The sequence below is a fragment of the Megascapheus bottae genome, chromosome 6 (genome assembly GCF_031878675.1).
Source record: "Megascapheus bottae isolate mThoBot1 chromosome 6, mThoBot2.hap1, whole genome shotgun sequence".
Lineage (NCBI taxonomy): Eukaryota > Metazoa > Chordata > Mammalia > Rodentia > Geomyidae > Megascapheus > Megascapheus bottae.
The window spans coordinates 63,173,362-63,188,102 of NC_143514.1; the positions used below are offsets into that span (position 1 = coordinate 63,173,362).

The following is a 14,741-nucleotide window of genomic DNA, read 5'->3' on the forward strand; positions in this document are numbered from 1 at the left end:
AGAGGCGCTCACGTTACTTTCCCACAGTGCCTGTGACACTTGGATTAGAACCTGCCATGCCAGGGTATCCACACCCCGCCCTGCGTACTCAGTGTGGTGGCTTTGTAGACACCACTTCCACCGAAGGCTGCCTGTCCATAGAAGCAAGAGGTCTGTTCCCATGGAGGTGGAGTACAGCCCTTCCCAGGGACAGAGATTGACACAGTGACCTAAGGAGGGTCACCAAGGCCGAACAACCAAAGAGCAGCTGGTGTCAGTAACAGATTCCTCTTTACTAACTCCACGAGGGCCCTTGGCACCACCATTTACAGAAGAGGAGACAGCTGGGGCAGGTGGAAGGCAGGTGTGTGTGTGTGGGGGGGGGGGTGAGGGTGAAATAGGGCTGGAACCCCCACTGTGTAAATCCTTCCTCTGCAGGTCTCCAGCTGATTCCTTTCCCTCTCCCCCTCCCCCAGCTTCTGGAAACTTCCAATCCAGGCCCCGCCCTCTAGTCCAGTCCGGGCAGCCCTTCACAGGATGGTTTTCTTCACATGCTCTCGAGGATGGTCTGGCAAGAGAGGGGGGTGAGTGTCCAGGTCCAGGAAGATGAGGTCTCCTGAGAGGAGGTCGTTTGGTTTGCTGGGTGGGTGGCCCAGGTACGTGACCTGCGCGGCCTTCCTTGCCCTCCCACACTCGCGACACCGTTTGCCTATCAGGTAGGCCAACTCCACCAGGTTAAGCAGGATGCAGATGACGGCTGTGATCACCATGAAGAGAGTGAAGATGTTCTTTTCCGAGGGCTTGGAGATGAAGCAGTCCACGACGTTAGGACACGGGGCGGCGTGGCACTTCACCACGGGCGGCAGGGTGTACTGCGGGTAGAATGCATGAAACACATAGAGGAAGGCCGTATCCACCCCGGCCTTGAACACCAGGCTGCAGACGTACGTCCACCACAGCCCGCCCCGCTTCTTGCCCGGGTTCAGGTAGAGGTACCCACCACCCTCGCCCACTGCCTCGCGGTACTTCTGCTCCCGAGCTTTGCGGTAGGCCACGTGCATGACCACGAGCAGTGAGGGGCAGGTGACCAGGATGAGCTGCAGGGCCCAGAGGCGCACGTGGGACACCGGGAAGGTCTCGTCGTAGCACACATTGGAGCAGCCGGGCTGCCTGGTGTTGCAGTCAAAGTCCTTGTGGTCGTCGCCCCACACGCGCTCCGCCGTCACCAGGTACACCAGCACGCGGAAGATGAACACCAGGGACAGCCAGATGCGGCCGAAGGCGGTGGAGTATTTGTTGGCGCCGCTCAGGAGCCCCTCAAAGACCCCCCAGTTCATGGTGGACCCAGGCGCCGGCTTCTAACTGCAAGGAAACAGGTAACCGAGGTGACACAAGCAGGAGGTGTGGAACTCAGGTCCTTACGTTAGACCCCAACTCTACTGGTAAGCCAGCCTTTCTCCCAGGAGCACCACCGGAGGCTTCCATCCGTGCCCACTCTCTTCCTCACCTTTCAGACAACACCCTCCTCCCCCTCAAGGGGAACCAGCTGTCTGGCCTTTTCTGGGCTGGGGGGATGGGTGGCAGAGGGGACTGAAACTCTGCCTCCAGGTGGCTTGGAGGAGTAAGTATCCCCAGCGGGGTTCCGCCTCACCTGAAGCACAGCCAGTGGCAATTCAACTGAAAGATAAAGTGTGAGCCATCACAAAAGGTTTCCTAGCGTCTGTCCTGTCTTCCCCCAAGCCGTGTTTCATGGTGTCCTGTCTCACAAGCCAGTAATAGAGGAGTCCTGAGAGCAAAGAATTCTGTGTTCAAGAAAAGTTGGAGCAAGGTGCCCGTGGCTCATGCCTGAAATCCCAGCTACTCAGGAGGCTGAGAGCTGGGCAATGAGGTTCAAGGTTAGCTCAGGCAGACAAATCTGTGAAACTTGTCTTCAGTTCACCACCCAGAAGCTGGGAAGTGGAGGTGTGGCTCAAGTGGTGGAGTGTTGACCACCTGGGATAATGGCCAGGCCCTTAAAGAGAAGGCCAGTACCGGTGCGTGCCTGCACGCGCGTGTGGGGCGGGGGTGGGGGGAGAGTTTGGAAAATCCCGGTACTGGGTTGGGCAAAGTTAAGTGAGCCATGCTGATAAATCCACTTTGTGATTCTCCAGAAGAGGGCTTGATAAGCAGCTTTCCCAAGCTCTGCCGAACTCTTTCCCCTTCCCGACATCTTTGTGTTGTGGGCTGACCAGGCTCTGGTCATGTTCTGCTGATGAACTTGGAGTGAGAAACCCACAGACGCCAATTCACCTCTATTGAAGGGACAGCTTGCGGGGGGGGGGGGGGGGGGGGCGGAATGGGGGCGGGGCCTTCCTCACTCCACTCTCCTCATTTCAGGGGAGGGGGAAGGGGGAAATCTGCTGAGAGCCAGGCACTGAGGTCTCGCTCCATGTGTACCCCGGAACCTCAGGGAGCCTGTGTGCACAATGTCTTGTTCTAAGGGGTTATGACGTCCCTTAGAAGGTCATAGCCCTCCTGATCCCTGACCCCTGCCTGCACAATTAGCATCTGGCATAAGTCAGCACACTGTGCCTTCCCAGCAGCCTTGAGAAGGTCCGATGGTATTTTGATATTTACAGATTTTTACAGAGAAGGAAAGAGGAGGTTGAGATGTCAATCAAGTTGCTTACTGCTACACTGCTGTAAATGGTAGAGTTGGGATTTGAACCCCAGCAGGCTGGTGCCTGTGTCCACCCTCTGTGCACTGCCTGGGTCTTGCTCCAGGCCCCAACTTTGCCAGTGAGTGGCCTATGAGTCCATGTGCTCTCCCTCCACTCTGGGTGATGGGAGCTTCGAGGAGTCTCTTTCTCACTAGCTCTCTCTATCGGGGTGGCCCTGCGGTGAGTCACCGGCTTCTCTGTTCGGTCCTGCCTTGGGTGGAACCCCAGGCTTCTCAGGAACACCCAGGGAAGCCCAGCCCTGAGCCCCCAGGCTGCTCCCAGCCCACCGTGCGTGGGCCAGGCAGGCCCCAGCAGAGCTGCTTCTCTCGGCTACCCTGAGTCCTCTCCCACTTTCCCATTGGGCTTCCAGCTCCCACCTTGGAGTGGCTGGAGAGAGCAGGAAGAGCCCCGAGCCGCTAGGGAGGAACCCTTTCCTCACCATCAAGTTCCAGGGGGACCCACGCACCTAGACCTCCTCCCTCTCTGCCCCTCCAAAGGAAATCTCCCCATCACGGGTGCCAAGGGGCAGGGCACACCCAGACCACAGACGCCTGGCCCCGAGCCGCTCCTCCCAGCCTCACCTGGAACTTTCTCGAGCTAGCCCTGGGATTCAGCAAGCGGCGAGACTCATGCTGGAACCAGGGAAGGGTTCTGGAGCAGCTAGCTCATTCCAGGGCCCCTGAGCAGCTGTGCAGCAGCCTGGGTGTGGCTGCCGGCTGGGGGAGGAGCAGCGGCCGCCCTCTGCCATTGGCTGAGGCCCATTAGGTTCAGGAAACTTAGGGATTCTCTCCTCCCAGGACTCTGAGCTCCAAATCCTGCCATCCTCTCAGGAGAGACTCAGGATGGCTCTGTCTCCCCACTCACCTGCCTATCCCCGGCTCGTGTAGAAAGAGCTGGAGTCTGTCCTGCCTCCTCCTCCCTCTTCCCAGATTCTCCACCGTGGAAGCTCAGGCCTCCATTTCCTTGGGTTGTTTTGCCCTGCTCTCTGGTTGCTTCCACGGCTCCTCCATTCTCATCCCTGGCTCTGTCTCCCAACTTCAGGGCCAGATGTGCGCTCTCTCCAAATTCTCCATGGGTCAACCCCCTCCCCCCAATCGACAATCTCCTGCTGTCCTTCTACTGGCCTATTCTCTGTGAGGTTCAGAGGTGAATCTGGGTCACACACCTTGTGCCTGAATCTTGTACTCATCTCTGAGCCCCAAATTCTTGTATGTGAACTCTACACCCCGCATCTAAGCCCCACATTCTGGGTCTAGATTCCACCCCTGTGTCTAGACCTGACCCATATCTGAACCCTTCCTCCTGGGTCTGGACCCCATGTCCTGGGTCTGAACCCCATGTCCTGTGTCTGAACCTCATGCCTGTAGGTGGGCTGCATGTACAGTGGACACCAGGCATGAAAGAGAGGACATGCAGAAGTGGGTCAGTTGTGAGACAGGCTCTAAGAGATGTAGTCAAGGGGGTATCAATTTCAGCCAGAGGAATTCTCTCAGCTGGGTCTTGAAGGGTCTTGTAGGAGTTTACCAAGAGGAAACAGAAGAAAAGTCTCATGGGCAGAGGACCTCTGTGTGCCACGATGGAAAAGTAGTAGAGTGGACTGTGGCTGTAGTGGACAAAAGGTGCCCAGAAGGTTGGTAAAGACCTTCTTGACAGTGAAAGACCCAGAATGTCATGCTAAGGTGTCTGGGTCTATTTTGCATGTCTTGGGAGATGTCAGCGAGTTGTGATCAGTTTGACTTAGTTGGTGCTTTAGTCCAGGTCAGTGAACAGTGGCCATTATTCCAAAAGAAACTGGGTTCCTGCAGGCTTGTGTTGCAGTGGGGCCATTTGACCATGAGTGGGTAGCTGGCTAGCACTGAACTCAATTGTGTGGCTTGGATTTTGGGGTGCTTATCCCCTACACCCCTTTTCTCCTAGGGCATGCCACTGGCTCCTCCTGGACCTCATTCTGGCATCATGCTTGGGGCCACTGTAAACAGTGAAGTCATCAATGACCACCACGAGGGGGAAAAAAGACCCCAACAAATGTGATGCAGATGTAGATGTCCACAAAGAAGGAGAGCCTGAGTGTCGGCTGGCTCACATCAGCCAGGACCGGGGGGGATGACAGCCCTTGGTGGGTACGCGGCCAGCCTTACGTCTAGATTTGGGAGTTATAAAAGCATGTTGCATAGGGGGAGACCCTGCCTGCTGGCAAGGAGGAAGGAGCTCACGACTTGAATGGCCCCAGTGGGAAGGAAGTGGCTGCTGGAGAGTTTGTGAGACCAGGGTCTAAGCCAGAGATGAGAATGGGGGTGATCATGGGGGCTGTGTGTGGGGGACAGCTGTGGGCATGCTGGTAACTGGGGGACTCACCTTGGCTGTCAAGCAGATGGCGGGAACCGCTGATATGAGTTAAGATTTTGTGGAATGAGTGGAAAACTGTGTGTGTGTGTGTGTGTGTGTGTGTGTGTGTGTGTGTGTGTGTGTAGATTGAATTCCGGCCAGCAGGTGGCAGCAGTGGAGTGAGGTGGGAGAGGAGTGGACCAGAAGGAGCTCTAGGGAGCCCCTGCATTTTAGGGAGCAGGCAGAGAAAGAGGTGATGGTAAGAGAGAGGGGGGCCACGTTGCCTGGAGAGGAAGGGAACCAACGCTGCAGGGGGGGATGGTGGAGAGCCAGCGCAGGGGTGACTTTGGGGAGGGAAGGTGTGGGTGGGGAAGGCGCAGACCCCTTTTCCCATGTAGGCAGGAAGAGGCCCCCGTGGGTGGCGGGACAAGCCTGAAGTGGGCAGGGGGCTGGAGCCCGGGCACCGTGGGACCTGCAGTCCGTATTGCCTCAAATCCTTCGTTTCCCTGCCACCTGTCCCCTGCCCCCTGCCCCATCTCCCCCCCCCACCCCAGTCTTACTTGTTTGTCTCCCTCCTCAGGTCAGTCCTCCTCTGTCCCAGTCCTCCTCACACCCTCTGGCCCAGATGGACCTGGAGGGGCCCCTGGCCCCAACCTGCTCTGAGAGGAGCAGGCAGGCAGATGCGGTCATCGGCTCACAGTCGCAAAGCCTGCTCCTCAAGGAAGAGTGACCTTTGCCCTATGCTCCTGGGAGGTAAGACGGCCTGGAGCCAGATGCTGAGGCTGGCCTCCTCTTCCTGGGGTCAGGAGGAAGGCTGGCAGCTCCCTTGCTGGGTGTCTTCTCTGTATGGGGCAGGTGGCTGCCACTCACCCTGGCTACATTCCTCCACAGTCAGCTTTCCACACACAGCTCTCTTCTGTATTTGGAACGTGTTAATCTCAGTTTAAAAGCCTTTCAGTGTTTTCCTATTGCTCTTGGAAAAACAAAGCAAAACAACCATCCATATAGCTAATGTGGTCTGTGGAATCCTGCTTGAGCCAGCCTCTGCCACTCTCTTTACCCTCAGCCTCTTCTTTACTAATGATCGTGCTTCTGTTTTCAAGCATGGAGATCTCTCTCTGTGTCCCCTCAGGATCTTTGCACATACCTTTATGTTTTATCCTTGTTTATTCTGAGCTATCATGAGACACCCAGCCTCTGATATCAATTTAAACATCTCAGAAAAGCCTTTCTACTCCTCCAAGCTAGGTCTCATTTTTTTTTTTTTTTTTTTTTTGGCCAGTCCTGGGGCTTGAGCTCAGGGCCTGAACATTGTCCTTGGGCTTTCTCAAGGCTAGAGCTCTACCACTTGAGCCACAACACCACTTCTGGCATTTTCTATGTATGTGGTATCAAGGAATCGAACTCAGGGCTTCATGCATGCTAGGCAAACATTCTACCACTAGGCCAAACTCCCATCCCCTAGGTCTCATTTTCTGTTGTGTAGTCTCTCTGCCTCTCTCTCTCTCTCTTTCTCTCTCTCTCTCTCTCTCTCTCTGATTGCCATAAATCCAGCCAGATTATTATTTTACTGCATTTCCATGCTTTGTATATTCTCCTTATAAGAAGTTATTTTTATCACTGTACAAAGAGGGGTTTCACTGTGAAACTCTCACACATGTATGTGATGCAATTTCCTCACATTTACCCCATTGGTCTTATTCCTTGTCCATCCAACTTTCTCCCTTTAAAAAAATCTTTCTTGTAGCTGGGCGTGGTGGCTCAGGAGGCTGAGATCTGAGGATCAAGGTTCCAAGCCAGCGGGCACAAAAGGACCTGAGACTCTTATCTCTAATTCAGCTCTAGAAAATGGGAAGTGGGGCTTGGCTCAAGGGAAGGGTGGTAGCCTTGAGCTGAAGAGCTCAGGGATAGCACCCAGGAGTTCAAGTTCCAGGACTCACACACACACAAAAATGTAAACAAGCACTCCTGTGTTTTCACCACATTCTCTCTCCCTTCCCTCACCGGCTCCTCCCAAACTAGCTTTTTGCTGGTTAGTTTTGGAGATGTGGTCTAGCAAACTCCCCCCCCCCCCCTCCCGCCCCCTGCTTGGACTGGTCTGGAACCATGATCCTCCAGATCTCAGTCTTCTGAGTGGCAAAGATGGGGATTGTTCCCAACACACCTGAAGGGCTTCATTGGAGGCCTGGTGACTGACCTCCCACAGAGGGAGGGATCAGCGATGGGGGGTGGGGGATGGGAAGGTGACTGTGGAAACTGCAGGGAAGATGGAGGCCTGGCCGGTGGTGTGTGTGTGTGGGGGGGAGCCAGGGAGCTGAGTGGCAGACAATCCACACAGACCTGGGTTCCAGATTCACTTCTCCTCCCTGGCTCTGAACAAAGCATTGGCATTCCTTTCTGGAGCATGCAGAGTGTGGAGGGCTGTGGTGAGGGGCAGGGGCGGGGGCAGGATGTCTGCCTGGCCCAGTGGCTGTGGGGTCTCCCCTTTCTTTTCCTTCCTGCTCTGTTGCTCTCCAGCCTCCAGGGTGGACATTCTTGCTCTTTCCCTGGGGGGCTGGGGACATTATCCTGGGCCTCATTTGTCTTGTGACCCTGCATTCCAGTCCTGCCTGTGACCTGAGTACAGCCCGAGGGGTGGCAATGGATGTGCCCTGGGGCCTCCTCAGACAATTTCTGAGCTCTCTTGACTACAGTTGCAGCAGGAGAGCCACAGTCCCTGAGCCAGGTCCAGGCTCCCCCTGACTCTCAATACCCCCCCCCCCTCCCCGCCAGGCCCCATGAAGGCTGGCCAGAGTCCAGTCACCTGGCTGTCTGCTCTCACTTCCCTCTGGGTCCCTCCTGTAGAGGACAGGGTTGGGAACCGTTCCTGAACCTCTGGACATTCCCCTTGGCTGGTGGGGAGCTCCAGAACGGACTTCTGGGCTCTGGTTTGGATGCGCAGAGCCCCTCTGCTGTCACAGTGTCTGCTGGGACTTGTCAGGAACAATCTTCAACCTTGTTCCAGCAAGTGCTCATCCCATTGAAGCCATTGGCTCCACCCCTCATCATTCTATGTCAGTGATTGGCTGTATCCGTGTTTATCATACTGATTGACTGCCTAGCATGAGTGATGGTCATCCTGAAAGTCAGGCCCAGGCGAGGAGCGCCCTCTGCGGGGCACGGTGAGGAGGCCAGGCCGGACGCTGAGAGTGCAGGCTGTGGCCTGGCTGGGAGCCGTTTCCTTCTGTGGGAGGATGGATGAGAAGGCAGACAAGGGAAAGACATGGACTCTGCCTGCAAGCAGCACAGGGTCGCCTCCTCCTATGGCAGTGGCCCACACCACAGGCAAATACTGAGTTAGGGCTTCTCCATTTCCATTAACGACCCACCTTCTCACACCTGGGGATTGCATGGAAACCGTGTTTGGGGATGAACGTTCTAGCAGACCAAGAAGGACCCACAGTCTGTGTGGGGGCCTTGAGCCGCTGTGTCATCTGTACTGAGGTGGCCGTCCATGGTTCCCCTCTCGGGTCCTGTCCTGCACCCCCAGACTCCCACAGGTCACAGCTCCTTGCTGGCCTGTGGCCATCTGAGGTGGTAACACTGCAATGTGCCAGGAATCTCCCAGGGCCCTGGCAGTGGGTGTGGCTAGTCTGATTCTGTCCTCCCTCCCTCCCTCCCTCTTCCTCTTCCTCTTTCTTTTTTTTTTTTTTTTTGCCAGTCCTGGGGTTGAGCTCAGGGCCTGAGCACTGTCCTTGGTCTTTCTCAAGGCTAGAGCTCTACCACTTGAGCCTCAGCACCACTTCCGGCTTTTTTCTATGTATGTGGTACCGAGGAATCGAACCCGGGTCTTAGTGCATGCTAGGCAAGCACTCTACCACTAGGCCAAACTCCTGGCCCTCCCTTTTTCTTCTCCATTCAATTATATATATTTTGGTGGTTCAGGGGCTTGAATTCAGGGCCTAGGCGCTGTCCCTGAGCTTCTTTTTGCTCAAGGCTAGCACTCTACCACTTTGAACCACATTGTTACTTCTGTGTTTTTCTTTTTTTTCCTGAGTAGTTTATTGGAGGTAAGAGTCCCATGGATTTTCCTGCTGGGGCTGGCTTTGAACTGAGCAGCTGGTGTTACAGGCATGAGCCACAAGCATCCAGCCAGTTCGTCTCATTGAATAATGGTAAGACACAGGGAATAGTGAAATGGAACCATGGCTCAGTTCTGTCTCTTGAGGTCTCTGTGGCTGTCGGTGGGGCAGGGGAGGAGGGGGAGAAAACTGCTGATTAGGAAAGATGGGGGTGCGGTGATCAGAGGCAGAGAGACGAGGTGGGGCTGAGGAACTTGATATTGTAAGTTTGAAATGTCCACTCCGGACAACTCGAGGGTCACCAGCATCCTGGAGGGTAACAGCTGAAGATCTTGGGGGTACTTGGTAATGGGTTAGCTGAGGGGAGAGGCTGGGGGTGACAGGCATGGGGTGGGGGCGTGGATGGCGGGGAGGCAGGCCTAAGCAGCCATCCTAACGTTGTGGCCTGGTGTGGGGGTCTAGGGACAGCCCCAGAGGCTTCTGGAAAGAGCAGGCTGCTCAAGGCCAGCTCAGGAGAAAGCTGCTGTGTGGAGAAGGTCCAGATCACAGATCGCAGTCCACAGGGCCCAGCCTGGGGCCTTTGGGCCAAGCTCTGTGTGTGTGTGTGTGTGTGTGTGTGGCGGAAGTTGGAGAGAATGGAGTGCTGGCATCCTCTCTCTGTCTCCCTCTCTGTCTCTGATTTCCTACAAGGTGACGGTGACTCTTCCTGTCTTTACCCAGCAGGCCCCTCCATAATCGGCTTCCCTGGGGGAGGTTGGAGCAAAATAGAAGAGAGAGACAGGAGGGAAGGAGGGGGCAGGGCTGCTTAGCCTTCCCCAGGTGGATAATTACACAGTTCTCAGAGCCCCAGGACTGGGCCCTGCGGCCGTCCACACAGACAGACTCTCCAAATTAATGGGACTCCAAGGGGTTTGTGGTGAAGGGGGGCCGCGGTGGGCTGCAAGAGGCCGAGCAGAGATGCATGCACACGCAAGTAGACAGAGCAGGGAACGTGACGCCCTCAGTGCTTGAGTATGTAGGCCAGAGCTCTGCTGGTGGGCAGTGCAGGGGGTGTCTAGGCTTTCTGGGGTCCTAACCACTGGACCACTAGGCCTCTGGTCTCCTGCAGCTTGGCAGTCCTGCCCTCCACAGACCAACAGCTCCAGGCACCTCTCCCCAGAGCTCATGCTCCTCCCAGCCCGTCCTGTCCTCTCCCGCCTTGCTCAGCCCCCCTGCTTTGTGCCCCACCCAGCGGCTCCTGCTAGCCTCCACTCCCAGCTTCACTCCTCATGCTGTGGAGGGGCCACCCCCGGCCCCCGCCCCTGCTTGGATGGGAGGCACAGCGCCGTGCTGCCAGCCTGGATTCCCTGAGAACAGCTGCATGTCACCAGTCCTGGGCTTGAGCACTGTCCTTGGGCTTTCTCAAGGCTAGAGCTCTACCACTTGAGCCATAGCACCATTTTTGGCTTTTTCTATGTATATGTGGTACTAAGAACTCGAACCCAGGTCTTCATGAATACTAGCTAAGCGTTCTACCATTAGGCCATACTCCTGGCCCTGCCCTCAGGTTTTCTTGAGACCAATACATTGGTGCTGTCTTGTTGCCTCCAGAATCATGCCAAACTTGTTCCTATGACAGGATTATGCTAGCACACTGTCAGGATCTCTTGGGAAGCAGCTTTGGGCCCTATTACAACGCTCACAGGTGCTTTCGGCTTTGTCTACCCCTCCCCAGAGAGTAAAACATTCACATTAGCTGGGGCTGGTGGTACATGCTGCTCAGGAAGCTGAACTTTGAGAACTGTGTTTTGAAGCCAGCCTGGGAAAGAAAGTCCACAAGACTCTTATTTTCAGTTAACCTCCAACAAACTGGAAGTGGAGCTGTGGTTCCAGTGGTAGAATGCTAGCCTTAAACACAAAAACTCAGGGACAGCACCCAAGCACTGAGTTCAAGTCCCAGGACCAGCCTAGAAAACAACCACAAAAAATAGGTAGGGGAGAAGGAAGGAAGAAAGAAGAGGAAGAGGAAGAGGAAAAGGAAGAGGGAAAGGGTAGAGGAAGGAGGAGGAAGAGGAGGAAAAAGAGAAAGAATGCTGACAGTAATGAAGAAAGCCTTATCTTGGGAATCCGCCATAGTCACCCACCTGTCATTTTAAAGTTGAAGCTCTGGGTACACCCAGCCTTGGGAACTTAATGGAGGCCAGTTAGGCTTCTTTTTCTGGTTATGTTTTAAGGAATCTGTTTCGTTTAAAAATCTGTTTAGTTTGCATTTTTTGAAAAATTGTTATTGTAAAGGGAATGTGCAGCAGGGTTACAGTTAGAAAAGTCAGGTAACGAGTCCATTTCTTTTTGAACAGTGTCACTTGTCTCTCCTTTTCTCCCAGAATCTCCCTCCCGACCCCCTCCCTCATAAGCTGTGTAGTTCATTTCAACATAGTGCCTGTTCCCACGTTGTCCCCTCCATTTCTGTGTCCCCTCCCCTCCCCCAAACAGATAAATTCAGGCAGGAAACAGTGAAAGAGAAAAACAAAATGAAAAGCAAAATAACATAAAGCCTCTTATTTCCATATCCTGGAGTTCATTTCAAGAAATATTTTATACGATCATACACGCGTGGCTATTGAGATGCGGTGACCCTCTCCTGAGAACATCTTCCTTTGGTCTCACTGTGTGATTGTCTACTGTCCTGTGTGCTTTATCATGTCCAAGTATAATTTTTTGTCTTTTACCAGCCAGTATATTTACTTATAGATTTATCGGTACACTCTAGTTATACAAATGAGGGAAACCAGGCAACCTATGTTTCTTTGAGTCTGGCTTTTTTTCCAATTCTTTGCATTTCTTTTTTTTTTTTTAAAGCATCACACTGACTTCTGAGAAGCCTTCCCTGACTGGCCAGTTCTATCCTCTAGTGCCGCTGTCCATTCCCCATGACATGGCCCTGATTTGTCACAAGACTCTGGATTAGGCAGTGGAGAGGGAGCCAGAGAACCTGCAGATCAGGCCAGGTATACCTCCTGGCTGTCACTGCCTGCGGAGGCCTCATTCTGGTCCCTGGCTTTGCTTGGTCCTTGCTCTTCTGCCTGGGTCTTGGCAGGTAAGCCCTTAGGACATGGGCTGCCTGTACTTTCCCTGTTTGGCCTCTGGGTGGCAGCAGAGGCCCAGGCTTGGCTGTAGCTCCAGGCTCACGGCCTCCACCGGGATTCAGAGCCCAGGACTGGCGCTTCTTGCATCTGCTTCCAGTTATTCCTGCAGGAGCTGGGTGTGAAGAAAGGACTCTCAGGCCAAGGGTGTGTGCGTGTGTGTGTGTGTGTGTGTGTGTGTGTGTGTGTGTGTGTGTGTGTGTGTGTGTGTACACATGTGCAGATTCTTCTGCTCCTGCTTCTGAGTTCTAGGAGGATAATGGATACCACAGGAGGACACGAGGCACACGGGGAGCAGCTGAGCAGCCACAGTGGGGACAGTACCAGATCCAGAATGACTAGTTAGTTCACTGCCATAGTGGCAGAGGGCTCAGGACCCAGGTCCAGCCCCAAATGGGACTGGGTTTGATGCCAATCTTCCCTCCATGGGATTGGTGGCCCCATGGAGGTGGCCGCTGACAGGAAGGCGGTCAGGGGTGGGAATCAGAAACAGGGGCTCTGAAGGTGTGTGGAGACCCTGGAAGACGGCAGCTCTGCTTCCCCTCCTGGGGCTGCTCTGGGCCCCATACCCCAGCCTTTGTGCCTGTTCTGAGAGCCCTGTTCCCACCGGATTCAGGTCTTCCTGGCAGCTGGCTATGTGATTCCAGGTGGCCTGGTGCCCAGTCACTGCGGTTGGGTGTAGCAGAGTGCCTGGCTGTCTCCCAGGGCTCGGGAGCGGGGTGTGTGTGTATGTGTGTCTGTGTGTGTGGGTGACATTTCTGGCTACATGCTTGCTGTGAATGGAGACTGTGGGCCTTCTCTTCTTCACAAGGACTGCCATATGGGTCCCCAGCAGAAGACTGCCACTTTCTCCTACCAGGCCAACTCCTTCTTATTGTTCTGTCTCAGTTTAAATGTCACTTCCCTGGGAACAGTTTTGATACCCCCATTATTCTTGCTCAAGTGCCCTTTGCCTTTTCTGCAGTGCATTTATTACAGCTTGTCGTTATACCGTGTGTGTGTGTGTGTGTGTGTGTGTGTGTGTGTGTAGTACTGAGATTTTGAACTCAGGGCCTTGCCCTTAGTAGGCAAGCACTCTACCATGACTCTTTTTTGCTTTAGTTACTGTTCCCCTTCCCCCGGACCTCATGTTTTTTGGTTGTGTCCAGCCTCACATGGTAACCTGTGTATTTCTGCTTCCCAAGAGGCTAGAATTCCAGGCGTATACTATCAGGCTGTCTTCTGGTGTTGTTTGAATATTTTGGTCCCGAACAGTAGATGGGGTGCTCCCTGAGGCCATGGGTAATGGCAGTAACTGTGTACTCTTCATAAATTCCCAGCCCACATTCACTAGCCACCCACACTGGGACAATAGTGAATGAGAGAAAGAGAGAAGAGAAGGCTGCATTATAGATGGCCCTCAGGACTCCTCTGTGCTGGGAACTCAGAGGCCCCAGCACAGATCCAGCAAGTCCGGATCATCAGTTTTGTTTGCTATAAGGAATTAGAAGCATTCTATTCACTTATTAATTGAGTTTTTACATTAATAAAGCAATACATGTTGCCTGTCAAAAATTCAATCAATAGGCATTATTTTGATATTGAAACAAACCCTGACACACACCATGGAGTAGAATGCAAAGCTTGCCTGATTTTTGAAAGGAAATGGTGACATTTTAAAGATGTTTTGAGCCAAAGGACCATGCCAGGTGGGGCAGGCTTCTGTGCTGGTGAGGGAAGGTAGTGGGGCCCTGACTTCGGAATTCTTTTTTTTTTTTTTTTTGCCAGTTCCGGGCTTGAATACTGTGCTTGGGCTTTGTCAAGGCTAGAGCTCTACCACTTGAGCCACAGCACCACTTCCGGCTTTTTCTATGTATGTGGTTCCAAGGAATCGAACCTTGGTCTTCATGCATGCTAGGGAAGCACTTTACCACTAGGCCAAACTCTGGTCCCAACTTCAGAATTTCTGTGGGGGTTGGTGAGGGGTGTGGGGGTGGCTCCACCCCCCGAGGGCTGGGGAAACTTGTCAGGCCAGCGAACTGCTCTTGCTGTCATGGCTTGGCTGAGAAGATCCATGTGTAGCTCCTTATGGAGAGCAGGCAGTCTGCTGGACCCACCCTTGGGGCCAAGGCAGCAGCAGTGGGGGCTGGGGAATGGGGAGGAAATGTGAGCGTGTGTGTGTGTGTGTGTGTGTGTGTATGCATGCACGTGCGCATGCACTGGTCTTGGGGCTTGAACTCAGGGCCTTAGCTTTTTTGCTCAAGGCTGCTGCTTCCCACATGAACCACATTTCCAGTGTTTTGGTGGTTAACTGGAGAGGAGAGCCTCAGGAACTTTCCTGCCTTGGCTGTCTTCAGAACTCAGCCCTCAGATCTTAGCACCGAGAGTAGCTAGAATGTTGGGTGTGGAGCACCACGAAATGCTCAGCAGGAAACTTCTCCAATGAGGAAATACTACTTCAGGAAGGCAGGTAGGCTTCCTCGGGACAGTGGTCCAGTTACTTCTGTGGGCCGGGGCTCACTGCCCGGTGTAGGGCTTCAGGGTTTTGCAGAGAATTGGGGTGGGGGTGCCACTTT

The 14,741-nt window shown here is 54.1% G+C and overlaps 1 protein-coding gene across 1 annotated transcript; it reads right to left on the reverse strand.

Annotated features, from left to right (window-relative positions):
• Positions 1-258: 258 nt before the first annotated feature.
• Positions 259-3,346, reverse strand: Gjb5 (gap junction protein beta 5). The gene is made up of 2 exons (XM_090333816.1): positions 3,260-3,346; positions 259-1,341 (listed from the first exon to the last, which is right to left on the reverse strand). The coding sequence occupies exon 2, from the start codon at positions 1,314-1,316 to the stop codon at positions 510-512; it is 807 nt and encodes a 268-aa protein (XP_090189942.1). The 5' UTR covers positions 1,317-1,341; positions 3,260-3,346; the 3' UTR covers positions 259-509.
• Between the last annotated feature and the right edge of the window lie 11,395 nt (positions 3,347-14,741).

What these genes read in the sequence shown, in the direction of transcription:
- Gjb5 (XM_090333816.1), bottom strand. Translation starts at nt 1,316, where the DNA reads ATGAACTGGGGGGTCTTTGAGGGGCTCCTGAGCGGCGCCAACAAATAC.